The sequence below is a fragment of the Notolepis coatsorum genome (assembly GCF_963971535.1).
Source record: "Notolepis coatsorum genome assembly, chromosome: 20".
Lineage (NCBI taxonomy): Eukaryota > Metazoa > Chordata > Actinopteri > Aulopiformes > Paralepididae > Notolepis > Notolepis coatsorum.
Window position 1 is genome coordinate 19,777,615 of NC_140184.1, and position 21,605 is coordinate 19,799,219.

The following is a 21,605-nucleotide window of genomic DNA, read 5'->3' on the forward strand; positions in this document are numbered from 1 at the left end:
CAAAAACAGCTTGGAATCTGGAAGTGCAGAAAATGCTGCTCTAGAGTACTTCATTAGAAATACAAAACAATGAATTATTTTTTTAAACCTTACAGATGTGTTCCATTGGGAATTGTGTAAAATTGCCCAAATAGTGAAAGAAATAGTAAGATAGTTCCCCTTTAACTGTTCAATTTTGAGTGTTTGCAACAGCCTCAATATTTTGAAATGTGTGTGAATGCTAGTTCAATCTATTGTATCAGTTACAAGTGAAGATGAGCTAGTTATTTGAAATGTCGGATTATCGGCGTCGTAGACTTTTCTGATAAATCCAAGCATCGACTGAATCGATACAAATTGGCATTACAGTAGCTCAACATTAAACCCCTTGTACTCTTGATGAATTTGTTTATAATATTGCTGGTATGCAAAATCCTATTTGAAAGGGTGTCATACAGTAGTTGCTGTGTTGGTGATGGAGGCTTTTCTAATAGATGATAAAGGTGAGTAATAGGATGCAGTGCCGGTGGATGGGCAGAGCAGAGCAGGCAATTACCCTGAGTGTTTTGAGAAAATGGTCCTAAAGCATCTGCTCTCTGTGGTATTCCCGTGGAGGGTGGGGGTGTCGGAAGACATGCTGCTGCTGACGATGGTTAAGAATCCTTGAGCATCTTGAATAAGATTGTGTTCATGGACTTGATGTGTTCAACACTGTCCAACCCCACCTGCTGGTTGGTAAGCTGAAGGACCTAGGGGTGAACCCTGAGCTAATATTAAGGCTAAATGATTTCTTAGTAGACCTCAGTCATCAGGTTAGATTTTACTCAGCCTTATCCTCCTTAAGAGAATCAAGTACTAGAGCCCCAGAGGCCTGTGTTTTGTCTCCCACATAGTACACTAATGAGTGTAGGGCCTCAGCCCCTAGTGTAGTGTAGAGCCTCAGTCAACCAGGTCAAATATGACACACATGGAGGGTATTTAAGCTCTGATGACACCTCCCTTGTGGGCTTTGGGAAGGAGACAAAGGAGGAGGAGACAAAGAAATCCATGCCATTGTGTACAATAAAAAAAATTCTGTGGAAAATTATCAAAAGTCAAGAAAATGCAACAGCAAATATTTTTCTTAAGCAAACTTAAGAATTATAATGTTGACAACCGTATCTTGCATGGTTGTGGTGGTGATGGTGGTGTTGATGGTGGTGGTGTTAGTGGTGATCAAGGACGCAGGAAGGGGGGGTGCGGCGGGGGCTGCAGCACACCCTGCTGGCGGGGAGTGTAACTGCAACTGCAAGGTTGTTTTGGCTTTTATTCCATTGTAATACCGAGGCTACTCAATGTCAGAGAGCGGAGCGGCACTGCAGATTTACCCTACTCTTGGAATTCATTGCCAGATCCTCATAGGGGCGCTGTCTCGATAATGCAGTGTTATTAAAGAAGCGTGTAGCTGACACATGAACCAGTTGGGATTCGAATAGACGCGGCCTGGAAGCGGCAACGCGGAACTGGAAATCCGTTGGTAAAAAAAATAGCGGCCTGGAATAGTTTTTGGGACAATTCGCAGTAAAGGAATATATCTGTCGGCGATGTTGTATGCGGGAACGAATTGCAGAGAGGGAGGACTGACTGAAGTGGAGAGTGTGTTTACTTGTGTCTCAGAAAAGAAATGTCTCAAAAACGATTATCTGATTTCTTTAATAATAATAACCTGGACTTGCTGCATATGCATCAGGATATTCTGGACTCACTGGACATTCATGTTGTCATGAAGGAGTTTATTATTTCCACCACTCCTGAACGCAAGACCACCATCGGTGTTCTACCGTCTTCGGAATAGGTAATGTGTGTTTATTATTGCTCCTGCGGAGATTGTTGTTGTGACAGTCAGTGACACACACACACACACACACACACACACACACACACACACACACACACACACACACACACACACACACACACACACACACACACACACACACACACACACACACACACACACACACACACACACACACACACACACACACACACACACACACACACACACACACACACACACAGATCCTGTGCGGTGTGCGAAACGAAAGTCCAAACGCTAGTTGTTGCCGTCGACAATAAATCGCCTTCTGATTAGAGAAAAACTGCTGCATTTCGTGTGTGAACTGTCCACATGTTGGTGTTCAAGTTTGTCTGTTGTAGTGTAAAATATTGATCTTTCAAATGAATGGAAAATCACGAATGATGCGCTTTGTGCATGCATTTAATATGACGTTATTATTATTATTTATCCGACTCCAACCGCACCCCCAAGTATAAATGACTTCCCGCATGCCTGGTGGTGATGGGAGTGGAGGTGGTGGTGTTGATGGTGATGATGATGGTGGTGGTGGTCGTGATGGTGATGATGGTGGTGGTGATGATGGTGGTGGTTATAGTGGTGATGGTGGTGATGGTGGTGGTAATGGTATTAGTGGTGGTGGGAGTGGAGGTGGTGGTTATGGTGTTGATGGTGATGATGGTGGTGGTGGTGGTTATGCTCCTTCCCTACTTTCACCACGAGAAGTTTTCGTGTATACACCACTTTAGTTTAGTGCTAAAAGTAGTTTGTTGGAAAGAGCTACGTTGACATTGTATCTTTGTTTTTTCTCTCTCGCTAATTTTCGGAAAAACAAAGAGATAATGTCTTCACCGTCAGAGGGTCTAGACAACTACAACTCCCTCCACCAGAGCTTCACTGTTGCGGCATCCTCTGTGCGTCGTGGGGCGTTCCTGGCTCCACGGTTGTGGCAGACAGGTGCGCTTGAACGGCACCCGGAGGAGAGTGTGCTTCGCCGAGGGGCCGTTGAGCTCCAGTCTCCTGTGAGGTGGTTGAGTTCCGGCCCCGGTTCCCCCGCCAGAGGGCAGTCGGCCGACAGGCGGACAGTTCCTCTGGTGGCAGAGGATTTGCGTTGCAGACTCTTCGCCTCGGCTCGTTCTCATCATAGGACGGCGAACAGCGGGGGTGAACGGCCTAGTGGCAGTGTTGTGCTGGAGCCGAGCGAGAGTTCCCTCGCCTCTTCTCCATATCCGATGGAGACTGAGGATTTCATGGAGGGGGCGGGGGCTCTCTTGTTCGAAGGCCCGGCAGAGAGGAGACACTCTCCCCTTCAGGGAGTGGCAGAGAGTGCTACGTCTCCCTGAGGACCCTCGTACTCTGGGGCTGGGTTAAGATCTCCACCCCGGAGACGAGATGCCCAGCTATCTGCCGTGTCGGAGGACGGCTCCCGGTGCAGCCTCCCGTACACGAGGGACGTGAGTGATGTGGAAGAAGGTATGCAAGGGGAGTTGCTTGCCTTGTTCCCCGAGCTCATGGCGGCCGCCGCAGCCGCCAATGGCGTGGTGTTGTAGCAGGCACTGCCGGCACCTGTTCCCGATGACATGATAGGTCATCTCTGGCGACGGCGTCCTGTGAGGGAGGCGGGCGTTGTCTGCCCATTCTTCCCAGCGATGGAGACCTACGTGGCGCGGGGACAGGTAATATCCCGCATCATCGGCCTTACCCCCTCCTACGTGCCAGTCACGCGGGTGGTGGGTTTGGTCCAGGGGCTGAAGGACGGGGTGCCTCGACTTGATAGCCCGATGGCATCCATCCTTTGCCCCCCCCCAAATATGCTTTTTTGTTATTAAATAAAGGGTCCCTCCTGGTGAGGGACTGTTTTTTGTTACAAAACGTGTGTTGATTCACTATATATTTGGGGATACGGTGTAAACCCTCAGCTACTGCTGGGGTTGTGCTCTTGCTTAGGGAGTAGTGCAGTTTTCTCTGAAAATTGTTTGGTCGCTATTATGTATGACTTAGCAAGGCCTGTAGCTAGCACTTGGTCGAGGACGTATGTCTTCTCTCGTCATAAAAGACGGCATTCCTCTTGCAGTAGTGAGAGTGAACTTTTGCCTTTTTTATTGTGTAAAGAGGGTTGTGTGTATCGTGTTTTTAATGTTTAGGTAAACGTGGCATTGACTCCACAACTGAGTTGGGTGTTAGCCTACAGAAGTTTACATATATAGCTCTTGTACCAAGGCCTTGGCCCTTTCTTTGGTCTGTGTTTTTTTTTTTACTTTAGGGTAAAGGTGTAAAAATTCAGGTGGCAAGTTCGCACATGAGCCTGAACAGGGCTCTACGTAAACTTTTTTTGCACATAGCACTGGTGCTACAGAGGTTGATAGTTTTGTAGCACAGGCCAAAATCTTGTAGCACAAGTATAAAACGTGTTATATTTGTAACAGTCACAAATGTGCCTATTGTATTTGTGTTATTTAGTTGCAGTGCCATGTTTGGCTGTCATTTTCATGCTGACAAGTTGACGTCACACAGCCAGACACGTTATTCGGCTCAAACAAGGGACTAAACACGTTTCGCAATTATGCCACATCAATGTGGAACGCCCTACCCAAAGCTGTAAAGGAATGTGAATCACTACCCACATTCAAAACCGCTCTTAAAGAGCACCTACGGGAGGCTGCAATTCGAAACTGGCCACCGTAAATGCCCAAAACCCCCACCACCTCCTAATAGACAGTCTCCTCCCCACCGCATGTATATATTCTCTCCCCGTCGTATGTATATTTCTCTCCCACCCACCCACCCCCTCCAAATGTACAGTCCCCTCCCCATCATATGTATATACTCTGTCAGGATCTAGGGGTAACAGTACTGTATATTTTAATACCGTTTATGTCACAAATGTATCAGTACTAAATACCTATATGTCCCTATGCCATAAATGTCATGTATGTTGTGTATGTCATAAATGTCTATATGAATTGAAAATGGGGGACCCTGATGGAAACAAGACAAACGTCTTTCTCAGGTCTGCATCCCCTTAACAATTGTATGTATTGAGCCGTACTGTATTGTACCCATTCTGCAATCTGTTAAATAAAGTTTTCATTCATTCATTCATCACGTGTAAGGAATTATGGGATTTGGTGTTGGGTGTATGGACTCTACTAGGGGTGGGAATCACCAGTTTCATCACTATACGATATAGATTCTTTGGACAACGATACGATATTTGCCGATATCTGCCACGATACGATACAATGCAGGTGCCTGCAATCGATATGAGATGATATAAGCCCATTTAACACAATCAGTAACATTTAGATCAACTCAAAAGGTAACAAATATAATTTGGAATATTAGCTCTTCCAGACATTTAAATGAAAAACTATTTATTGTTTTTAATACAAATATACCTCCTGTTCACTATAAAGTGCCACATTTTGATATATTGAGCTTTAAACTTTAAGTACATTTTTTTTGGAACACGCAACCTAAAACCCCTTCCTCTCCCAAACAGTTCCTGCAATTGTTTTATGTTGCATGATGATCATGCATACATTTATTATGTATTGTATTTTTTATGTTTAAATATCAACATCATCTGTCCACCCTCAGTACATTTACTATCAATATAATATACTCGTCTGACTTCATCATATCTTTTCAAACGCACACACACAGAGGGAGAATGCCCCTCCTTCCCAGTCCCCACTCTGCTGTTCTCTGTCGCTCTGAACAGGGTTTTAGCTTGTTGTTAGCTTATGCTAACGGGACGTTAATTCCGGTCTTAAACACGACGTGGTCATAAAGGAATGGCGAGGATTGAAAAGCATGTTATATATGACCCGTTGCGGAATAAAACAGCAGGGATTTGTTTTGTTTTGGGTCGCGAAATAAGCACACTAGCCTTGCTATGTTGCAATGTCCGCGTTCCACACGCTACTGAGACGAGTACTGTTGTGTCAGAGCCGTGTGCTGTGGAGCGGATATGATAGGGTGACCAAACGTCCTCTTTTGCCAAAACATTGGCAGAGGGGTCTCACGCCCATGAGGTGGGCCACCGAGAGCAGTGCGTTCACGTACTAACCGTCTTGGTGGCGCCCTCTGTAATGTTTTGGATCGACACGTGTACCTACCCCCCTCTTAGGACTGGGGATGGCGGCGTGACTAGGACACGGGACTGGTTCTGGTCGCACCGGACCAGGTCAGTTTAACCCATTGCCCGCCGGGGCACAGGTCTTGGTACCCCGAAGGACTTTGTGCTTTTCCGGGGGGAAAATGCCGGGTCGGACCGGGCGTCGCGGGGATTGATGTCTTGGATGTGTGTGTCATATGTATGCCACCACGAGTTGCCCTTAACAGTGACGTGCTTGGTCCATACTGTGTTGTACCTTGCACTGTGTTAGGGGGCTTGGTCCTTCTCCATTTGTTTCACTCCTCCCTCCCTGCTAGGACGGGGATGGGAGGGGGCTGTCGGGGAGGTTGTTGTCAACTCCTCTAGGCATCCCTGTGTAGGTCCCGGTCCGCCGGGCCCAGGTCCGAACTCGTTCTCGTCGACCTGTTGGCCTGGGTTAACCCTTTGAAAACTGAAACACTTGTACTGCTTGTATAGCCTGTGTATACACGCAGTTATGTTTCTGAGTTTTCTTTGTGGGTTAAGGGAACAACCGCCTCCTGTTAAACAAAACATAGGGGGGTGGTTGGTTCCTCAGTGTGTTGGTAGCAGAGTCGACTCTCGGGTTGAGGCCGGGCCTGACCCCGTCTGCCCGAGAGTATGCCCCCGCATCTTTCATGACGTCTGCCAATTGTGTCAGCCAATTCTTTGAATCTCGAACCACGCTGGAATTGGCGGGGTCGGGTTTGTGGAGGTTGTGACATGGTGCACAGCATACCGAACACCCCTTCCACCCGGGATACTGTTCTTGCAGTAGACCCTTAAGCGCCTGTCTAGTCTGCAGTGCTCCGGGCACAGGTCAAGTTCTGCTCTTGGGGCCTGTTGCCTGGATTGAGGGATCAACCTCCTTGGAGGGTTGTCTCCCCGGCACGCCGACTGGCCCCACAGTGTTGTGGGAGGGTAGCCTCTTGAGGAGAATGCTTCAGAGCGGCGTGCCAAAGGGGGGAAGGGCCTTCACTTGATTTGGGCCCTGTCCGATACGCTGGCGATGTGGGGGATGGTGTCACCAGTGACCGTCTGGTGGGGTCTCGATGCCGCGGCCTCGTTGGCCTCACCAGGCCCCTTTTTTCAGGGGGTCCTAGTCCTCGGGTTGTCCTAGGGCTGGGACCTCCTCCGCGCTCCGCTGCTGCGGCCTTGCCACGGGGTTGGGTAGGGATGCTCGATATTGGCTTTTTTACCGATACCGATATATCGATATTGTCCAACTCTTAATTTCCGATACCGATATCAACCGATACCGATATATGCAGGGTTTCCCCCCCCAAAAAACGGAATAATTTCAGGTAATTAACATTACATATCTCTTGTTGTGGAATTAACACAACATTATGCATACTTTTGACAATAAATAAAATCTGAATTTGTTCTTACTTGCTTGCCTGGGTAAATAAAGGTTATAGAAATGTAAAAAAAAAAATTCTAAAAAAAGAAAATTGAAAACCGATACCGATATTTTCCGATATCACATTTTAATGCCAATATTGGCCGATAATATCGGTAGGCCGATAATATCGGACATCCCTAGGGTTGGGTTCTTGACCTTCGACCCCGTGATGTTGGGGGCTGTGTGACGTTTTGTTTTTGCTTCACGTCCGTTCCCTGGTGGCATGTGGGATGCACGCTCCAGTGGTCGCGGGCCCTTCTGAACAAAGGTAAGTCCCACGGTCTGCTCACCCTGTGCGTTTGAGGTGCTAAACCCTCTTCGCACAGTCGGATCCGATCTCCCTCCCGTCCTCCACTAGGGGGGGCCGGGGGGGCTCTGATCCTCCCCGGTTCTGAATCTGATGGTTGTAGGGGGCCTCAGCGGGTACATTTGTGGAGCTTTTCGCTCTGCTCAGGTCCTGTGTTCCAATAGAGCAGAGCGTAAAGCTATACGATCTATAACTTAAGGTTATCCTATAACCCTAGTTATATGAGTATAGCAAGCGCTCTGCTCTGACTCACTGAGGACCCCACGGTCTTCTCCTTTGGTGGTGAAAGACTTGGGAAGGAGCTGATTGTGTGGCCAGGCAAGTGGGTGTGTGCATGTGAAAGTTTTTTCATTATTAGAATGGATTAAAGGGATAGTTCCAATAGAGCAGAGCGCTCGCTATACTCATATAACGTAAGGTTATCCTATAACCCTAGTTATATGAGTATAGCGAGCGCTCTGCTCTTTATGGAACTATCCCTTTATCCAAAAATTCCTGCACCAGAATGCAGGAAATTAAGTCTTTGTAACAAAATAATTCCTGGTGGGGGACCCCCACTTAGAAAGTGGCCTGGGGCTATATTTCACACTATATTTCCCAGCCTGAATTATTTCCCCAGTCCGGCCCTGCTTATGTGAGTTGTCAATGGACAACAACATGCTGTAAGTGTGTGTGTGTGTGTGTGTGTGTGTGTGTGTGTGTGTGTGTGTGTGTGTGTGTGTGTGTGTGTGTGTGTGTGTGTGTGTGTGTGTGTGTGTGTGTGTGTGAGTGTGAGAGAGAGAGAGAGAGAGAATGAAGGACACTTGCTTGCTGTGTGAGAGAGAGAGAGAGAGAGAGAATTAAGTACATTTGCTGAAATACAGTTGTTCTTAATTTTCTCACTTGCTATGTGTTAGTTATTATGTTCTCAATGCCCCTTGCATTGTATGAGTTATGTGGAAGAGTTTGCTAGTTCTAGTGCTACCCCTTTGCACATTGTGGCAAAAGTTAACAATAAATAATGGTATTAGGAATACATTTGCCTCCTGCGTGAACTGTGCATAGCTGAATAGACTGTATTTTAACGTCGGTCATATGGTGGTACTTGGAGAGCCAGCTATGTTCTCAGGTGGTACTTGGTGTAAAAAGGTTGAGAACCACTGGTCCCTCCGACGGTGAAGACATTATCTCTTTGCTTTTTCGAAAATTTGCGAGAGAGAAAAAACAAAGATACAATGTCAACGTAGCTCCTCTCCAACAACTATTTTGGCACTAAACTTAAAGTGGTGGGTTACAGACACTTTTCGGTGGTGAAAATAGGGAAGGAGCTGATGGTGTGGCCATGACCCCGCTTATATAGAGGAGCGGATGTGGGTGTGGCCAGGCGGATAGGTGTGTGCATGTGGAGAAAATTATTCATTATTAGAGTGGATAAAGGGATAGATAAAGAGCAGAACGTAAAGCTATACGATCTATAACTAGGGTTATAGAATAACCTTAAGTTATGGTGGTGATGGTGGTGGTAGTGGTGGTGATGGTGGTGGTTATGGTGGTGGTGGTAGTGATGGTGGTGGTTATGGTGTTGATGGTGGTAGTGGTGGTGGTGGTGATGGTTATGGTGATGATGTTTATGGTGATGATGGTGGTGATGGTGGTTATGGTGATGATGGTGGTAGTGGTGGTGGTTATGGTGGTGGTGGTGGTTATGGTGATGATAGTGGTGGTGGTTATGGTGGTGGTGGTGGTTATGGTGATGATAGTGGTAGTGGTGAGGATGGTGGTGGTGGTTATGGTGATGATGGTGGTAGTGGTGGTGATGGTGATGGTGGTTATGGTGATGATGGTGGTAGTGGTGAGGATGGTGGTGGTGGTTATGGTGATGATGGTGGTAGTGGTGAGGATGGTGGTGGTGGTTATGGTGATGATGGTGGTAGTGGTGAGGATGGTGGTGGTGGTTATGGTGATGATGGTGGTAGTGGTGGTGATGGTGGTGGTTATGGTGATGATGTTTATGGTGATGATGGTGGTGATGGTGGTTATGGTGATGATGGTGGTAGTGGTGGTGATGGTGGTGGTTATGGTGGTGGTTATGGTGGTGGTGGTGGTTATGGTGATGATGGTGGTAGTGGTGGTGGTGGTGATGGTGTTGATGGTGGTGGTGGTTAGGGTGGTGGTGGTGGGAGTGGAGGTGGTGGTTATGGTGGTGATGGTGGTGGTGTTGGTAGTGGTGGTGATGGTGGTGGTTATGGTGGTGGTGTTGATAGTGGTGGTGATGGTTATGGTGATGATGGCGGGAGTGGAGGTGGTGGTTATGGTGGTGGTGTTGGTAGTGGTGGTGATGGTGGTGGTTATGGTGGTGGTGTTGGTAGTGGTGGTGATGGTGGTGGTTATGGTGGTGGTGTTGGTAGTGGTGGTGATGGTGGTGGTTATGGTGGTGGTGTTGGTAGTGGTGGTGATGGTTATGGTGATGATGGTGGGAGTGGAGGTGGTGGTTATGGTGGTTGTGGTGGGAGTGGAGGTGGTGTTGTTGGTGTTGATGTCTCTGCACTGTGACCACATGAATGTACCTGCAAGGATAATATAGTTTACTTTGATTCTCGACTTTGACAATGAACTCCAACTAGATACTGTAGGTCCGGTGCCATGATAAACTTGGATGAAATTATGTGACTGTCCCCGCTCCCCCGTGGCACACCCTCATGTTTGCTAGTATGATCTGGCTAAAATACCTCTACAGAGGAGGGATAGAAGGATGATCAATATTCACTGTCATTCTTTTATCGTCTTTTATCCAGAACCCTTTATCCAGAACATTGGGTCATTTTACACACCACAGGAGAACCCGTGGTAAAGGTCTGCCCTGTGGATAATGTTAGTTCAGTTCAAGCTAGGTGCTAGAAGGTCATTTTGTTAACCTTCTGTGTTTGCCATTCGTCTCTGCAAAGAGGTTTTTGCTGAGTTATATTTTGTATGGCTTTGTTTGCTAGATTAATACAAGGTGACAGTATAGTCTTAGTCAGCCAATGCAGGGAGAAAAGCATTCAAAATCATGTGGCATTCAGTTTCTCATAAATTGGACTTATTCCAGGATCATTGAGAGGTTTGCAGCAGCCAGAGCAAAGAGGGTGTACAGTATTTTACTTCTAAGGGTGAGTCAACATTATTCATAGGTGAATTTACATGTAGATTCTGATATGGTTACATTACAGTAGGTGCCATTCCGCCCCCCCCTCCTTTTTTTCCTCCATGGAATTAGTGAGTGGCATATCCTAATTCCGCCTGGTGCTATTAGGAGGTATACTGTATTTCAATGCATGCTAATATCAGATAAGCACTTCTCTTGATACTCTTTGGTGATCAACATACCCAAATGGTCAACTGGATGGAGCTTATTTCATAGGTAGCCTATGGATTCCATCATGTCCTAGATGAAATCTAATTCAAATTTAAATCAAATAAGTCTGACGCTATATAGGTTCACTGTGTCGGTGACACCGACCACTTACCAGTAGGCAAATACATTTCTGGATTGCTGGCACTCACCTATATACAGTGAGGAGTCTTTCCTTTTGACATGGTCGTCGATGTAGGACACTCCCAGAGGCTGAACTGGTGTGGCCCCGATCCCCAGCAGCACCTGGGCCCCAATGAGCAGCAGGTACATCATGTTGGTGTTGGACTTGTTGTCACAGTTATACCCCGAGGCTCTGCTTTCAGTCCTGGAGATGTTGGAGCACACTTCCCTGCCGTCCTCCACGTGCCACGAGTCCCCGGCTTCATACTCGTACTGATGGGTCAGAAATTCGGGCAGGGCCGAGAGCAACGCCCCCAGGGCCATGACGATCCCCCCGCAGCCAATCAGTCGGGGCCGGTGGGCCTTGGCGCCAAAGTAGCTGACGAATAGGATGAGGGCCAAGTTGCCGATCTCGAAGCTGCTGGCGATGACACCGACATCTGCACTCTGGAGGTTGAACCGTCGCTCCAGCGTGGTCAGAACACTCACCTGGATGTGAGGACACATTTCAAAACAATTCAATATCATTCTCTGGATACATCTTACTGTACCTCTATTCTCTATTCTCTGCTACATCTTATAGATACGGTGGCCCAACAAAATACACCTGTGGAAACGGATAGACCAGGAGCAAGTCAACTATCGAATCAAAAGAAGAAAGTAGTAGAAGAAGGGCGATGGATCAGACACGCAAAATAATCAACAAACTTAACGAGGCAGGCTCGGTGGCGTAGATATTGGCCGATGCTGACTGCTTCAAAGTGCTATAGATCATTTTATGTCCAATCAGACAACTAATGAATCGGTATACCTTTATTAAACAGGGATAAGATCGTATAGTATGATTATGGTGCAAACTCATATGAACTTATGTACTGCTATTATTAGTGTGGGTGACCACCCACACTATTGTAATCCATATTTGTATCTTTATTTCTTTATTCCACCGATTTTTGTCCAGTAACTGCTGCCAGAGCTTTCACACCACACACAAGTGTAAGGTATCAAAACGACCAGCTTGATCCAACTGGAGTTGCTATTACTTTTTGGAAAGTTTCACCACACCGTTTGGCTACAAATCGACTCTAAACGGGCAATTTTGGTCCATAGGAATGAATGGCGGAATGTTAATAACTAGAGTGTATACTGCATTTTTTTGTTTTACCTTCACCTTTTGTAAATTGCGACAGTCGTCTAAATTTTGGACGTAGATATGAAACACATCAAAACGATGACACGACTGTGCCCTCGCTGATAAAAGAAAAATAAATGGAATTGGACATTTCTATCTCAACTTATGGCCATTTCTTTGACAGTCATGCTCCACATACATTGATTGATTGATTGATTGATTGATTGATTGATTGATTGATTGATTGATTGAAAACTTTATTAACAGATTGCAGAATGGGTACAGTACAGTACAGCTCAATACATACAATTGTTAAGGGGATGCAGACCAGAGAAAGACTTTCGTCTTGTTTACATCAGGGTCCCCCATTTTCAATTCATCATAACATGACATACAGATAGACAGTAGTGCTACATCTATACATTTATGACATACCAGATTTGCAAATACAGTACTGTTTGTGATACAAAAATAGTCCAGAAAAGAGAGTATATACATTTGACGTAGAAACTGTACATTGGAGGAGGTTGATTGATTGATTGATTGATTGATTGATTGATTGAAAACTTTATTAACAGATTGCAGAATGGGTAGAATACAGTACAGCTCAATACACACAATTGTTAAGGGGATGCAGACCAGAGTAAGACTTTCGTCTTGTTTACATCAGGGTCCCCCATTTTCAATTCATCAGGACATATATGACATACATGACATACAGATAGACAGTACTGCTACATCTATACATTTATGACATACCAGATATGCAAATACAGTACTGTTTGTGATACAAAAAGAGTCCAGAAAAGGGAGTATATATATTTGACGTAAAAACTGTACATTGGAGGAGGTTGGGTGGGGTTGGGTGGGGTTGGGTGGGGGGGGGTTGGGTAGGAGGGGTTGGGGGGGGATACACTGTACAACTGTACAAGCAAAACTGTACATTGGAATTTTGACAACCATACTAGGTAATTTACTGTACATTGGAGGGGGTTGGGGGGGGGGGGAAACACTGTACAAACAATCGAACACACTAATGGATTCTCCACTCTAGCTGAAATCTGTGATTTCACCGTTCCTTTCCTTGTTTTCCGATCGCCACACAGGCCACAATTGTCGATGGAATTACACAATATCGCACATAACCTTTCATTAAGTTCCTCAAGTGCTCATATTAAAAAAACGAAGCTTCGTCTCTTATCGTTTTGCTTTAATCATCGTGAGAGTGAAGGAAGCACAGCCTCATTGAAATGCATTGGGGATGGATTTGCTTCAGTTAGGATTTTAATCAACTAAGGCTTGCAGGTGTGCATGAGACTTAAGGGAGGTGTCAATCAACTCAGTACTGCCATGACCTAGCCATGACCTCTCAGGGGATTAACCCTTAACTATACCACTTACATTAGACACCCTAGCAACACCCTAGCATGAACTGTTTGTCGTAGAGACTTGCGGGTTGTGCCATTGTACTCAGTTGGGATATCCTCTTTCATTGGTCTATGTTGACCACGCCCCCATGTTTAGGCTCCTCCTCCTATGTGTATCTTTTGAACCGTTTATGATTAGGCCGTGCCCCCTTTTGGTATCTTTTGAACCGTTTGTCATAGAGACTTGCGGGTTGTGCCATTGTACTCACAGGCATCACCCACACTTTCACAATTTCCCTCGCGGAATTGTCTAGTTAATTCATATTTTCTATTTACTTATATTTTTTTCTTTCTTTTTTTGTCTGTATTGCCGACTGTTTTTGTATTTTTTTTGTCCGTTTGTTTGTTTGTGTTTCACTGGAGATCAATTATTGATATGGTGAAAAAAGAAAGATTTCAATAAAATTCTGATTATAAAAAACAAAACAAGGCAGGCTCTAGATCAAGTCAAGTCAAGTCAAGAGTTTTAATTGTCATGGCATACAAGTATACAATGAAATGCGGGTGGTCTTGCCCGCAACGATGTGCAATACAGTGTTACAACATATAATAGAATCCAATAAAAAAAAAACATTGTGCAATAAACAGGTAACAGGTAACATGGTGTGACATCTCGGTATCTGTACATAGTTAGATTACAACTCACAAGGAAAAAGGGGAAGGGGAAGGCTTCCAAGGGGGCCAAGAGGATTAAGTAAAATATCTTGATGTTAGATGACAAACTATCATCTTGTCTCCAATCAGCTATGTTCAGCCTGGCTGGGACTATTCATGGTCTAGCACAGTATGGAATGGTTGGATTTTTGTCTCTCTTCTTGTACACTCTCCTGTTACTAGGCAACCTTTCGAAATTCATAGCACTCATTGTACACACGCTAAACCATTACAAAACCAACAGTCCCAGCTGGCTTTGGCCAGGTTGTGAGAGGCATCTGTCTTCAGTCGGGGGCCAGACAGGCCACCGCGATATGGCTAAATCCTGGCCAGGGGAGACAAGGCCTGAGTCTGTTTTGTTTAATACGCTAAATGATGATGACATGACAGTGGCCTGTTGAACCAGTGATAAGGACACAGGATGTAGACCCAGTATTTGAACCCTTTCACTACCACACTACAGAAGGTTAACCCTTTCACCACCACACTACAGAAGGTTAACCCTTTTACTACCATACTACAGAAGGTTAACCCTTTCACTACCACACTATTACGTCTGTAGTGTGTTAACCGTCTGTAGTGTGGTAGTCAAAGGTTAACCTTCTGTAGTGTGGTAGTGAAAGCGTTACCCCTTTGTGGTGTGGTAGTGAAAGGGTTAATGTTTGCGTGACAGTGATAAGGACACAGGATGTAGACCCAGTCTTTTAACTCTTTCACTACCACACTACAGAAGGTTAACCCCTTCACTACCACGGTTAACCGTCTGTAGTGTGGTAGCGAAAGGTAACCTTCTGTAGTGTGGTAGTGAAAGCGTTAACCCCCTTTTAGTGTGGTGGTGAAAGGGTTAACCTTTTGTAGTGTGGTAGTGAAAGCGTTAGCCTTCTGTGGTGTGGTAGTGAAAGTGTTAACCTTCTGTAGTGTGGTAGTGAAAGCGTTAACCTTCTGTAGTGTGGTAGTGAAAGGGTTAACCTTCTGTAGTGTGGCAGTGAAAGAGTTAACCTTCTGTAGTGTGGTATGAAAGGTTAACCCCCTTGTAGTGTGGTAGTGAAAGCGTTAACCTTCTGTAGTGTGGTAGTGAAAGCGTTAACCCCCTTGTAGTGTGGTAGTGAAAGCGTTAACCTTCTGTAGTGTGGTAGTGAAAGGGTTAACCTTCTGTAGTGTGGCAGTGAAAGCGTTAACCTTCTGTAGTGTGGTAGTGAAAGGGTTCCGTTGTGTCATCGCTCTTTCTATTAGACATAGTAGCCTAACAGACAAACGTGCTTCAACCATTTTGCAGTGCCTTCTTATACAGTGGTGCAGAAGACGTCTCCAATCATGTAACTGCATACTGTATCCTGGGCTAGAATTCATACAAAGACATCTTAGTGTTGAGGCTATCTTTGCTTCGTCTTAGTGTTCAGATACTTTTGGGGAAACTGCATTACTTAGTGCAATAGTACTGTGGCAGCAGTGGCTGTCATATATCTAAGATGTTAACTGTCAACTGGAAATTGTAACAAAAGATCTGGTGTCTTTTTCACAGATTATTAATTACACCCTTTGATGTCTATAAAGAAACCACAAACCACAGTTGGAGCTGAAGCCATGTTGTGATGTCTTGCTAACGACATGTTGTGATGTCTTGTTAACGCCATGTTGTGATGTCTTGTTAACGCCATGTTGTGATGTCTTGTTAACGCCATGTTGTGATGTCTTGTTAACGCCATGTTGTGATGTCTTGTTAACGCCATGTTGTGATGTCTTGTTAACGCCATGTTGTGATGTCTTGCTAACGCCATGTTGTGATGTCTTGTTAACGCCATGTTGTGATGTCTTGTTAACGCCATGTTGTGATGTCTTGTTAAAGCCATGTTGTGATGTCTTGTTAAAGCCATGTTGTGATGTCTTGTTAACGCCATGTTGTGATGTCTTGTTAACACCATGTTGTGATGTCTTTCTAACGACATGTTGTGATGTCTTGTTAACGCCATGTTGTGATGTCTTGTTAACGCCATGTTGTGATGTCTTGTTAACGCCATGTTGTGATGTCTTGTTAACGCCATGTTGTGATGTCTTGTTAAAGCCATGTTGTGATGTCTTGTTAACGCCATGTTGTGATGTCTTGTTAACGCCATGTTGTGATGTCTTGTTAACGCCATGTTGTGATGTCTTGTTAACGCCATGTTGTGATGTTTTGTTAACGCCATGTTGTGATGTCTTTCTAACGCCATGTTGTGATGTCTTGTTAACGCCATGTTGTGATGTCTTTCTAACGCCATGTTGTGATGTCTTGTTAAAGCCATGTTGTAATGTCTTGTTAAAGCCATGTTGTGATGTCTTGTTAACGCCATGTTGAGATGTCTTGTTAACGCCATGTTGTGATGTCTTGTTAAAGCCATGTTGTGATGTCTTGTTAACGCCATGTTGTGATGAAAGAATGACAGAATGACAGAAAGAAGCATTTTGTATAAAAGTATTCTGTACTTCTGGATGACAACTAATAAAGAAACTTGAACTTGAACTTGATGTCTTGTTAACGCCATGTTGTCTTGTTAACGCCATGTTGTGATGTCTTGTTAACGCCATGTTGTGATGTCTTGTTAACGCCATGTTGTGATGTCTCGCCATGTTGTGATGTCTCGTCCTATCACAGGTAGCACTATCATAGTCATATAGTAACTTAAGAGGCTCGTCCTATCACAGGTAGCACTATCATAGTCATATAGAAACATAAGAGGCTCGTCCTATCACAGGTAGCACTATGATAGTCATATAGAAACTTAAGCTCTCCTTCTGAAATTAGCCTACATTTGACCCTCTGAGACCTACCAAATCTATTTCCGGTTGTGTGGGGAGACGGGGGATCTTGGGGGGGAGGGGCACAAGGTCAGTAGACGCCACCTAGAAACACGGTTACATTTTTCAGGAACACTGTCTTTTCGTCTCAACCTGTTAAACACGATCACATAACCCCCATCCTCCACTCACTACACTGGCTCCCCGTCTCATCCCGGATCAATTACAAAATCCTGATGCTCACCCATAACTGCATAAACGGACACGCATCCCTCTACCTTCAGGAACTCATCACTCCACAATCCTCCACCCGTACCCTCAGATCTGCAGTTAGCCTGCTCCTTCGGGTCCCCAATACCCGGCTCTGCACCATGGATGACCGAGCCTTCTGCACGGCTGCACCACGCCTGTGGAACAGCCTCCCCATCCAGCTGAGGGCACCAGAGAGCCTGGACTCTTTTAAAGCAGGCCTGAAAACCCATCTGTTTAAAAAGGCCTTTGACTGTTAGCTTTTTATTTTTATTTTCTTGTGCTGTTGTTTTTAATTTTATGTTTATACTATGTTTTTAACTATGTTCTATTTTTATCCTATTTTTATTCTGTATTTTATTTGTTTAACTAATAACTATTTTATTAAAATTTTGTAACTATGTTTTAACCCTCCTCCCAGCGAACAAAAAGTACAATACAAATTCAATTTATTATTATTATTATTATTATTATTATTATTATTATTATTATTATTATTATTATTATTATTATTATTATTATTATTATTATTATTATTATTATTATTATTATTATTATACAAACAAATTGTCAGCCGATGATGGACAGATTATGTTACCACGTCCAAAATCAAATGCTTTAAAGAGGACGGTTGTTTATCGTGCCATCAATCATTGGAATAACTGCTCACTGAACATAAGTAAATTGAATAGCAAAGTGTCTTTCAAATACCACCTGAGAATGCACTACTTAAATATGTGAGCAAAATATTCTGATGTTTATAATGATGTCTACAATGTTTTACTGTTTTTATCATTGTTAACTCATTGGACGCCACCGCTTAAGTGCGCCAGAGGGCGGTAGAGCGCCACCGCTTTAATCAATGGGAGGAGTGGGAGATTTGTGAGCGCTTAAAATATATCTTAAATTATGGCTATGGGTCTAATACACTCGACAATTATCAGTGAGTTGCTTGCAGTCAACATGTACAAAACGGATAGTTTATTCATCGGTACATTTCCGTTTTATACCGTTTTGAATACGAGTATAGTTTTGGTGATTTCTAGTAATTCCAGAGAAAGACGCGATAATAGCCCTTTAGTGGAATACACAAAACACATTGTAATTTTTCGGCTGATTATCGAATCTTCCTGAAATCAACGCTAGATCATAATTATTGTCCTTCCTCGTGCACGCATGCAATGTTGTTTAGACCGGCGCGCCGCTCCCCCCCCTCCTCCCACCCAACGGAAAACAGCCACACATACACACACAGATACAGCGTCGATCGGGTAGAAATACATATCAGATCAACGATCAAATTTATATATAATGGGTCTCATTCCCGAATATTTTCCAAAGACTTCTCTTGGAAGACTTATCTTGGAACCGACTGAGACAGAATCTACGACAAGTTCACTCTGAGTCCTCAACGCGCTGGGAAGATGTATTAATGACTCAAACTTGTCTCAGCTGAGATGCCGCAATGAGGAATTTCACCGCTCTGAAACATGAACGCGCGTTCCCGTCCGAAGCTCCTTATAAGGCAGCTCATTAGAATGCAACTGACGATGCAGCCGTGTGAAAATGGTTGCCAATAGGAAGCGCTTTGCAACCGATCAAAATGAGATTAGATTAATTGTATTGTCATCATATAGTAGAGCTTGTGGTGCGCACACGCACACACACACACACACACACACACACTCCTATATAGCCTACACGCATAATGAATGAACGCAGTATAGGCTTATATTATTCTAATCATGACTTGTTTTATTAGGAGAGCAGCAAATATACTGCACTGCCCGCCCCATAGACGTAGTACAGTCCACCATGCAGTCTGCTGGTACGCCCGACTCTGGCGGCCTTATGTGTATACTGTACTTACTGTACATAGGTAGGGCAGAGCATATAGTATCTACTAAATCCTAATGAAACAAGTAATTAGAATAATATAAGCCTATATACTGTTCATTCATTAGACAATTATTATTATTTTCAATCATTTCACAATAATTGCATAATTGTGTTTGAATATCTGAGTAATTAAAGTAATTATACATTTGTCCAAAATAGCTGGTTCAGATATGGTTAATCCAGCTGCCCTGTGATCAGATGAATCCATATTATTTATTTTTCCGACATCAAATGTGTAATTTCTTATTGTACAAATATTGTCATATTTATTTTAATTGTGATTAAGTAATTAATTCCAAGGAGGCCTGTAGCGTTGACATGAAGGAATCACTATGAGAACACAGTCTGTCAAGTTAATAAAATGTTCAATTAGTCAATCAATCATAAGTGTGCTCCTCAGCACTCTTAAATTCTGCTCTCAGCCACGGTCAAATCCGATCTCAGGAAAATTTGGGGAATCGCGCTACCAGCGCTATAATGTCTTAAATGGGCAGAAATCTGCCTAAGAGGACATTTTTTGTCGTAAATCCGTTCGGGAATGAGACCCAATGTTCTTACCTTGTATCTGATGTTCTGCAAAAAGGTTAATCCAATTCCTGATCGCCATTCCAAATATTGATCGCGTTTATTGATCCAACGTTATATATCCAAAACACATAATCCACACTGCTCAGAGTGTCCCCAGTCAATGTGTTATAGCGATACTGCATGCCCGAGAAGGAAAACCTGGACCGGACTTTTTTTTTTTGATGCACAGCCCCAGCCAGAGGGATTACAATGATGTGCAATACCATCCGGGAGACGATAGGTGGCGGTATTTGCCCTTTTGCGAGCTCAGACCCATTCCCAACGATAACATCAGGTTGGATGGATGAAAATGAATGGATATCGCTAATAAAATAAATAACGATTAAAACCCGACTATACTCGGGTCTGGCGCTCAGTGGCGGCAGTGAACGGGTTAACCTTCTGTATTGTTGCAGTGAAAGGGTTAACCCTTTGGTAGTCTGGTAGTGAAATGGTTAAAGCACAGAACATTTTATTTGCTCTTTCCAGAAATGATGACCCGGTTACTCAAGATAATCCACAGACCTTGTTGTGAGCAGTTTCATGTAGGAACTGTTTTCTACCGAACTACACTTAGATTCATTATTATGGGGGATGTAGTTCAGTACAAAAATAACCTGGTCGTGATTTCAGGAAAGAGACATGCTTTTGAGTTTTAAAATGTATTTTTATTGTGCTTTGAGCGCCACAAACCGAGTGCCATTCAACTCCATTGACCATTGTATTGGAGTGACAGCAGACATCTCTACGGCAGATATCTCCAAAACTAGGAGAATCACACCAAAATGATCTGGATGGATAGATAGCACTCTGGGTAAGGTACATGTTGCTCAATCTTGTGTGAACTTTGTCCCTTTAACAGTTTCAGTGCCAACAACGAGATTTCTCGTTAGTTCATGCCAACCGCTGAGTGCCAGACGACGAGAGATCTCGTTTTTAATCGTTATTTTTTTTATTATCGATTTCCATTCATTTTTCATCAATCTAGCCTCACGTTACCAGTGGGGATCTGTCTGAGCTCGAACAGGGAAAATACCGCCCCCTATCGTCTCTCCAGATGGTACTGCACCCCATTGGATTGGATTGAATGAAACACATGGAGAGAAAAAAGTCCTGCTTCCACATTTTACTTGTCAGGCATGTAATCCGAGCCTACTGCAGTCATCGCCCACCATCAGAACAGCGGAGAAATATGTGTTTCCAGTACCCAGCGTTGGATCAATAAATCGATATTTGGAATGGCGATCAGGAATTGGAATAATCTTTTTGGAGAACATCTGATCTGAGGTAAGGAATCTATTTGACCAGTCTTGGGATAATCAGAGCTATTTTCACCTATATATCAGCGTGTGCCATATGTGTGTATGTGTGTGTGTGTGTGTGTGCGATCAGGAAATAAGATAATCGATTTCTCAGCCCGCTTCTATAGCGTGCATAAGTACACATATACTATCGATAATCTAGCGTTTATTTGAAAACGATTCATAAATAGGCAAAAAAATTACAATGTGTTTTGTGTATTCCAGTGTATTCTAGTAAAGGGCGATTATCACAGAATCTTTATTTTGTTCTGAAACTTTCAAAAAACAAGCGTTTTTCAAAATGGTATAAAACGGAAATGAACCGATTAAAAAACAATCCGTTTCGACAATGTTGACTGCAAACAAGTCATTGATAAGCGACGGTCATATTAGACACAGCCATAATTTAAGATATAGTTTATACGTTCGCAAATATGAGAGC

General features: G+C 44.0%; 1 protein-coding gene across 1 annotated transcript in view; it reads right to left on the minus strand.

The window, feature by feature from the left end:
* Positions 1-21,605, minus strand: part of LOC311246988 (solute carrier organic anion transporter family member 3A1-like) — a gene marked incomplete at both ends in the record, with an annotated part of 99,304 nt that overhangs the window by 71,087 nt on the left and 6,612 nt on the right. The window contains one exon of the mRNA XM_084337263.1: positions 11,189-11,648. Within this exon, the coding sequence (XP_084193389.1) occupies positions 11,189-11,648 (460 nt within the window). The remainder of the gene's footprint in view (positions 1-11,188; positions 11,649-21,605) is intronic.